Here is a 9,074-nt window from a genome sequence, read left to right on the forward strand (position 1 = left end):
TGAAATGATCCTGGTTAAGCGCAACATAAAGATGAAAAAATTAGAACGGCTGACGCCACTGTCATTGATCTCCGCTCAGTATTGCGTTCGGTACACTCCAAAGAAAGCCTGTACAACTTTCATCACAATAGTCATGGCAGCGCGCAGTTGTGTGTGTGTGTGTGTGTGTGTGTGTGTGTGTGTGTGTGTGTGTGTGTGTGTGTGTGTGTGTGTGTGTGTGTGTGTGTGTGTGTGTGTGTGTGTGTGTGTGTGTGTGTGTGTGTGTGTGTGTGTGTGTGTGCGCGCGCGTGTGCGTGTGTGTGTGTGTGTGTGTGTGTGTGTGCGCGCGTGTGCGTGTGTGTGTGTGTGTGTGTATGTGTGTGTGTGCGTGTGCGTGTGCGTGTGCGTGTGCGTGTGCGTGTGTGTGTGTGTGTGTGTGTTTTTCATACTGTTTCCAGGTTCGCATATGTTTCCAACAAGCACTTTGGGCGAACTCCAAAGCATGCACATTAGGCGCTTTTAGCTGACCGATTCTGCAGTCCGTTCCCCGTTCCGCTCAAACGCTCAACGTTACCGGAGCGCAACGCGCGTTGTTGGTTTTAGCCAAGCGTCTTTCGGTCAAGGCAAGCGCGACGCCACCTGTGCATGAAAGTCACAAGTACGTTGAAAATGGAAATAAAAAATGTACTTTTCTTGCAGCAGGAAAGGAAATTCTGTTTAGAACAGTGCGAATTGATTTATTTTTGCGTTACGGTGGTGCTTGACGCATCAGCCTTTTTATTTGTTTTGTCACCTTGGCTTGACGCTGGACAGCAATCTAAGCTACAATTATCCAATCTTATGTGCATGCATGGTGTCTTCATGCTGTTAGGTATACATTGTGCTCGCCTAAGTTCCGCTGTGTTCTCCTGTACCCTTTGTGAGTAGCGAGTACTCGTAGACTGAAGGCTGCATTGCTCATAGCGGATACAATTCGCACAGCCGAAAGGGTAGCTTTGTTCGGAGTAGAGGCACTATGCATAATACTTCGTGCAACTACAGTTCTTATTTAACGACAGCCTCTTGTGTGACTTACTGCGTTAATTACACTGAGCAGTACGATTATAAACTCTTGAACCCATTTTGTTAACTGCTGAGATACAGCAGGCCCGGCATTTACTGCCTGAAATGCACATGCATCCAGGTAGAAGGGTATTCCATTTCGTTAAAAACTGAGCAGCTGCTTATGTTACAGAAATAAATATTTGCATTCGAAAATATTGGATTGTTAATGAAGGAAAAGCATCATTTTCTGCTCCGAAGAGGGGTTTTATCTGCTTCAGTAGTTGGACTAAATTTGCTTCGATCAATGACATCGCTGAAAGTGGGAGTGAACCCGGAGATGCAAAGGTGTTGTTTTCTTTATTGTGAACAAGGGTACAGATACGGTGACGGTGCGGCACAAATGCCTGGACATCATCTGGTTCTTGCACAGTGGTTTCATCTTGTCTGTTGTCCACCGGCACTGCAGTGTCACCACTCCCTTGGACTGGTGGCTCAGGTTCCTCATCTCCAATCATTCCCAAGAGGAGTGATGCCGGTGACTGATTTTCTGCAGCAAAATAGAGGACAAACCAGTGAAATTTTAAAAAATTTTTACCCAGCGGAACACTACTGCAAATAAGCGATGAAATCTCGCAATGAGGAAATCACTTCCGGTACAACATACCTCTCTTCCTGTGTGGAGCTGCTCTGAAAATTTAGGTTGCGCATAACCCATGAAGCTGGTATTCAGTTTGACGAACTTTGAAAAAAAGCAAGTGAGAATGAACAATGTCTACGCACTTGCTCGTCCCCCTTTCTCACGGCGCTTCAAAAACCAGAAATTTGATCAACAGTGCTTTCAACTCTCTGAACACAGTTACGAACAGGCACCACGAAATGGGAAGCGAAACGTAATGCTCACATAACAGCGCACAGCCATGAACATGCAGTCAGCACTATAACACTGAAAAACATTTATGAAAACAACACAACGTTAGCAGTTTTTCGCAAGAATAGAACATCAACATGGCATCACAGATCGCCAAATTCTTTGGCGTCACTATGTTGTCTTATAACATCACGTCACATTACAGATTCATCAAACAACATCGTCCATTTGCATTGCCTCCGTGATTGGTGCACCAATCACGGAGGCAATGCAACGTAATAGCGGAGTCCTATCACCAAGTGTCATCAAACAACATCGTCCATTTGCATTGCCTCCGTGATTGGTGCACCAATCACGGAGGCAATGCAACGTAATAGCGGAGTCCTATCACCAAGTGCAGCAGAGAAAGGCTGGCGTTATAGTTGGTGAAAATTCTTCCGTTTCAGACCTAGCAACGCAAAGTATGGGTTAGCTCAGATGAGCTCACGCAGTATGGACGCCTACCCCCGTATTCAGAAGCGCTTGAACTTGGACACCGCTTTCAAGCAGCACAAACGCGTTTTAGACGCGCTGCCCTGGGGCAGAGCGTTCAGCGCGTTGCCTTGTGGCAAGTTGAACTAAAGAGCGTTTCTGAATAGGTGGGAGAGCCGCAGCTGTTAAAAACTAATTTTTTACTATTGTACATGAAATCGCTTACTTGCGAAAGTTTGTTGAGTCCTGTTGACGGAAGTACCAAAGAAGCAGCTCGAGACGCTCCTTTATGGCCCGATGTGTCAGCTCTCGATGTATCACTGCAATGACATTTCGTAGAATGGCATCCCACATGCGCGGATTTTCAGAGGGATTGGCTGCGACGACTTCTCGGAGAAGGCACAGATCCTCGTGTATCCTGAAGTGTCGTCGGGTCTTGCGTGTTGGCCGAACAACCGCTATGTTTTCCGAGCAGCGCGGACTCGCGGCACAAGAGGCCGCCATTTTGGTTGTTTCTCCTCGTGTCACGTGATCCCTCGCTCGCTGCAGCCTAGGCTGAGGGCGACGGTCCGGTCACACGCTCAGCGCCTGACCGTCTGGCGCATGCTCAGTGGCGCCACCACCAACTGGCTGAGCGGAGCGAGAGGCGAAATACGGTCAGCTAAAAGCGCCTATTGCTATTACGTGTTGCCTCAGAACTCTCCTTACGATACTGCTTCTAATCTGCGTCCAGGCAGGGTAAGGCACTTTGTGCGTGTTCGCATGCGTATACGTTCAAGCTGATTATCTCTCTTTGTACCATTCTAAATTCGTTTTCCCCAACTGCAGGATGGTCAACCGGACGTAAACTTGTTGAATTTATTTGTATTTCTATTTCTTTTCTAGCTTTCTCTTCTGCCTACACATTTCGACACGATAATTCAGTGGTGCAAGCCTCCTGCCAGCGCCACTACAACGCATCTGATGTTGAGTTTGACAAAATAAATGGACGGTGGACTCTACAAGAGCACAACTGTGGCAGTTAATGAACAGCGTCGCTATAGAGCGCACACGTACGTGAGCAATCAATCCCATTTCTAACGCTGTAGTACAAGACAAAAGCCTTCAAGACAAAAGCCTCTTTGCCCATCATCGCTGAGAGGACATTCTATCCATCTATCTAGAATGTCAATGACACTACGACCATAGAGTTTCCTAAAATTAACTAGAGGGGACTCTGGCGCTGCGATCGTTCAGCTACCATGGGAATGATGGGTAGTACACAAATTTGCCTAGTCTTCGTGCTTGCGGCTTCAAACGTACTTGTGGCTTTGTTTATTGCCGTGTTTTGGCGTTTGTTTCGGATAAAAGAATAGACCGTTGTGAACTTCGTGACCAGGTTTGATTTGGTGAGCCTCAAAAAGTTAAAGTGGTGAAGTGGAACTGCTGACTTTTGCTGAATTTAGTTTTGCGACAAAGCGGATGCAGCCGACGCAGAGCCAAACGGAGCCGAAAGAACGAAGTTTAGACAAATTTGTGTACTACCCATCATTCCCATGCTGGCTGAAGCGTCATGCGTTGCAGCTCCCATAGACACTAGCGCCAGAGTTCCCTCTAGTAAGTATTGTAGGAAACTCTATGACTACGACAGCCGGAGGTGCGCCAGGCTCATCGATCATCCCGTCGCAACTACTTTTTCCGTGGGCTTCCGCTTGGGACGCAGCGTGCTTTTATCAACAGCCCCGTGATCCTCAATTGTCCGCATCATTGCTGCCGTACGCGAAAGACGAGTGGGAGACCTAACGCTGGCTTCGCTGCGGTACAAAGATGCGTCAAGCGTGCTTTGCGTTTTGTCGTGGATGCAGAGATATTAATATCACCGGTGTCGCAAAGCGAAGGCATTTAATCCTCTTCACGTGAACGACGAGTCAAGCTCGTTTATTCGTTTTCTTCTATCGTGACGAGTGAACCTCGTAAACTATTAAGACAGTCCGGATGTTCACAACCCGCCTGTATAGCCCCCTGATTGCCTGAATTGGATTCAAACATGCTATCATTGCTCTGCCTCTCTTACTGCCCAAAATGCTCGACAGAAGAGAGTGTTTAGTTGAGGAGATATGCGAGCATCTTACCTTGAGATAACAGTCACCTAGCCTGCTACACTTCTATTCTTTAGGTTTTTAGGTCACACGGCCAGATTGAAAATGCAGTCGCCTGGATGAGTGCTTGAACTGAGGACAATGAGTATGAAAAATCCCAATTTCCACGAGCACTCAATGTCGTCATTTAATTTACAGGCTAAAACACGTGAGAGTAGGCCTAAAGATAATTATGCAGAAGACTAAGCTCACTAACCTGGAAAGAAAGCGGGTATTTCCGATTTATAGTAATCCCCATAAAATGTGCGCAAGAGCACGTTTTTCTAAGCCTCTTATTAACATCGTAGCCTGGTGATCACAAGGAAACAAAGAAAGATAAAAAAATGGCTTCAGGTGCTTACCGCAGGCATTATCAAGTCATTAGCCACAGCTCACCGCTATCTATGGAACGATAAGTGCACAATTATTGCATTCCACTGGTACTACAGGATGTTGAGCTAAATTTGCAGCCAAACAATGAAGCTTTGTAAAAAAAATAAGAATCGCAAAGTGTGCCTTCTTCTTTGTCCGTGCTTCGCGTTTTCGCTGGCTTTTCGCATCTAAACATGAACCAACCGGCTTAACTATTCATGCTTCTCAAGAATCGCAGAGCGAGCAATCGAACGAAAACTCTTAGAGCGTGGTTGCAGTGAGAATGACGATGATGAGGGCGACGACGACAATTAATCGACTATAAACCTGGATCTCATTTACATAAATATGAGACCCTTCCTTGCAGCGACGCGTCAGTAGAAAGCTCTAGTAAGTCTGGCAGAGCTAACGTAAAAGTCACTTGCTGACATCCTATAGTTGACATCAGGCGAAAAAAATGGACCTAGGCTGGCCACGAAATGCGTAGAACAGACAACCGGTGGACAGTAAAAGCAACAGAATGGCTACCAGGGGATGGGAAACGAAGTCGAGGTAGGCAGAGCTAGAGTTCGATGAAGTGAGTTTGAGTTTGAGTTTGAGTTTATTCAACCACGTGACAAGTAGATGAAAACACACTGTATACGTGGTTTGGTGCGAAGGGAAAAAAGCTGCATTTCACAGCTTGACTGGCCCCTTCACCCAGAAAAAAATCTAAATTACAAATTTACAAAAATTACAAAAATTACAGGCAGCAGAAAGCGACAATACAAAAAGAAACACGCATGCGACCCATGACAGCAAATAATAGAATGACAACTCTGAAATACATACAAAAATATTCATAACAAAGCAATGTATGAAAGAATGAAACTAAATAACCATTACAGAAATCACCCAACATTCATTTACAACACAACCAGCACATCCGATTTAACATTTCAATTTTAGACAATATACGCAGATTATCAATTGTTAGTTTCCATATGTTCATCACACTTGGAAGACGGTAACGTAGTGTTTCAAATCCATAGTTTGTGCGAGGACATGGTACATGCCAAGTCTCCGTATACCGAGTAATGCGACTGGCAGGATTTGGTTGCAAGGTGGCCAAGGTGCGTAAAAAGATACTTCATCTGCGTATTTCTGATTTAAAGGCTGACAGGAGCTGCTATTCGCAATAACTGGTAATTCTTAAAATTCTATATTTTGCAAATATTGAAGCACTGTGTGCGTTATAGGATACACCTTCAATGCATCGCAAGGCATTTTTTTGTAACACAACCAGGCTCTTTAAAGATGCTTTAGAGCCTGTAGACCGCACCAGATGACAATAGTGTAAATGTGAAGAAAAAAGAGCATTGTACACTAATATTTTTTTGTTTCACAGGTAGTATGTTCTGGCATCGACGCAACACACCTAAACCTTTACAAAGTTTGTAACTAATGTGTTCGGCATGGTAATTCCATGCCATGTGTTCGTGAAAATGGACACCGAGAGTATTAACTGTTTGACAAGGTTTAATTTCAACGTTATTAAGTATTAGTTTGTGAGACGTTTCAAATGACCTGGCTTTCGCACGGAACAGTACAGCCTTGCTTTTAGAGCAATTAATGTGTAGAGAATTTGCCACAGTCCAGGCATATATATTATTTAGTATTTCATTAGCAGAAACAATGAGGTCATCAGCCGTTTCCCCAGAAAAAGATATACTGGTATCGTCCGCGTAGATTACATATTCTAGAGAGCTGTCAATACGTACAATATCGTTTGGTTGGTTGGTAACAACTTTATTGATGGTCCGGCAGAGCTTTCGCCGACTGGGCTTTAGGTCTCCCACGTGGGGACGTCGAGGCCTTGCCTCACCGCCGCCTCGCGGGCCTGCTGGACAGCCCAAAGTTGGTCGCCGAGGCTGGGGCTGCGCAAGGCAGCGGCCCACCGCGGCGGAAGGGTTCCGGAGTTAGCACCTTCCGGATTTTTGTCACAGTCCCAGAGCATGTGATTTAATGTGGCGACCTCAGTGTGGCAGATCTTGCATATATTTGTCGGGTATGTACTCGGGTAGAGCCTGTTACACTGTGCGGGGTTGGGGTACGTGTGCGTCTGCAGTTGTCTGAGGGCCGCCGCCTGCGTCCTGTTCAGCTTGTCGCTGGGCTGAGGAAAGGTTCGGCGGGCCAGGCAGAAGGCCTTGGTAATTTCATTATAGCTGGTCAAGCGGTCTTTGGTGTTGCCCCATAGACGACGGTCGCCGGTGCGGTTTGTGAGCTCGCGCGCCTTGGCGTGTGCCGTCTCGTTTAGGTTGCGTTGAGTCTCTGATACCTCTCCCATGTGAGCCGGAAACCAGATGAGCCTGGTTTGACAATCTACCACTCGATGGAGTTGGCTATTGCGTAGGATTCGGGCCGCTCGTCGCGAGATCCATCCTTTGGCGAAGTTTCTGATTGCTTGTCTCGAGTCGCAGATGACCGTCGTGCACGTCGTATCCGTGAGTGCGAGCGCCACCGCCACTTCCTCCGCTTCTTGTGCGTGCTCGCACGGTATACTTGCCGATATTCTCGTTTGGCCTTTCCAATCGACGACCGCGACCGCGAATCGTGAGCGTTCTGCGTATTCAGCGGCGTCAACGAACCGCGCCCCCATTTCGTCTCCGTAAGTGTGGAGGAGAACTCTGGCCCTGGCCACTCTTCTGCCTTGGTTGTGCTCCGGGTGAACGTTCCGTGGAATTGGGTCAACCCTTAGCGTTTGCCTGATCGTGTCTGGAACGGCGGCTTTCTGGCCTTGTTGTGTGTGGTAACGAATGCCGAGACTTTCCATGATCTGGCGTCCCGCTCTCGTGCTCGATAGTCTTTCTAGTTGTGAAGTGCGCTGCGCCTCGGCGATTTCGCTGAGTGTGTTGTGAAGGCCAAGTTGAAGCAACAGGTGAGTGCTGGTAGACTCGGGTAGCCCCAGAGCTATCTTGTACACCCTGCGGATGAGGACGTCGATCTTGGCTTCTTCTGCCTTGTACCAGTTGTGGAATGCCGCGACGTACGCAATGTGGCACATGACGAAAGAGTGTATAAGTCGTATGAGACCTTCTTCTCTCATTCCGCTTCTTCTGCTAGTAACCCTCTTGAGGAGTCTCATGGCGTTAGTCGTCTTGTGCTTTAACTTAGCAATCGTTTCGCCGTTGACGCCGTTGGCCTCAATTATCATGCCAAGGACCCTTATGCTCTTTACTATCGGGATGGTTGCTCCGGTGCTCGTGTGCAGCCTGATCTCTTCATATTCTTGCCTAATTGTCGCCGCCCTCCCACCGCCCCCGAGTGGTCTACCCCTTTGCGTGGGGCGGTAAAGTAGGAGTTCAGACTTTTTCGGGGAGCATCGTAGCCCTGTTCCCACGAGATGGTCCTCTATAGTGTCGATTGCTAGTTGTAGCGCCGTTTCGATGTGGCCGTCGCTGCCTTGGTGCACCCAGATGGTAATATCGTCAGCGTATATTGTGTGCCGGACGTCTTCCAGTTTTTGCAGTTTTTCCGCGAGCCCGATCATGACCAGGTTAAAGAGCGTGGGCGAGATGACCGATCCTTGCGGGGTGCCGGTGCTTCCCAACGTCTGCTCTGCTAGCTCGAGGTCTCCCGCCACTAGAACGGCCCGTCTGTCCGTCAAGAAATCTCTAACGTAGTTGTAAGCGCGTAAACCGAGGTTTAGCCGTGATACCTGGTGTAATATCGCCGAGTGCGCGATCTTATCGAACGCGCTCTCGAGGTCGAGGCCAAGAATTGCTCTGGTCCCCCTCGTCTTGCCATCGAGCACGTGGTGTTTCAGCTGTATCATTGCGTCTTGTGTGGATAGCTGTGGGCGGAATCCTATGATCGACGGTGGATATGCCTCTTTCTGCTCTAGATGGGCTTGCCAGCGGTTAAGCAGAGCGTGCTCCATGGTCTTGCCGACACACGACGTTAGTGATATGGGGCGAAGGTTGTCGAGGCTCGGCGCTTTACCCGGTTTTGGGATAAGGATCATTCTCGCAAAATGCTACCTTGAGGTACACCATTCTTAACGTTCATGGATGATGATAACTCTCGATTGATTGATACACATTGTTTCCTATTAGATAAGTAGCTTCTTATTAAAGTTAAAACGGTACCGCGAACTCCATAACAGTGAAGTTTTTCTAGCACAATATCATGGTTTATTCTATCGAATGCTTTGGAGAAATCTAGAAATATTCCTAGGGTAAGTT

General features: G+C 47.4%; 1 protein-coding gene across 1 annotated transcript; it reads right to left on the reverse strand.

Annotated features, from left to right (window-relative positions):
• Positions 1 to 2,935: 2,935 nt before the first annotated feature.
• On the reverse strand, positions 2,936 to 8,854 carry LOC119394646 (uncharacterized). The gene is made up of 2 exons (XM_037661963.1): positions 7,169 to 8,854; positions 2,936 to 2,992 (listed from the first exon to the last, which is right to left on the reverse strand). Exons 1-2 carry the CDS (start codon positions 8,852 to 8,854, stop codon positions 2,936 to 2,938), a joined length of 1,743 nt encoding a protein of 580 aa, XP_037517891.1.
• Between the last annotated feature and the right edge of the window lie 220 nt (positions 8,855 to 9,074).

The sequence above is a fragment of the Rhipicephalus sanguineus genome, chromosome 5 (assembly GCF_013339695.2).
Source record: "Rhipicephalus sanguineus isolate Rsan-2018 chromosome 5, BIME_Rsan_1.4, whole genome shotgun sequence".
NCBI classification, from domain to species: Eukaryota; Metazoa; Arthropoda; class Arachnida; order Ixodida; family Ixodidae; genus Rhipicephalus; species Rhipicephalus sanguineus.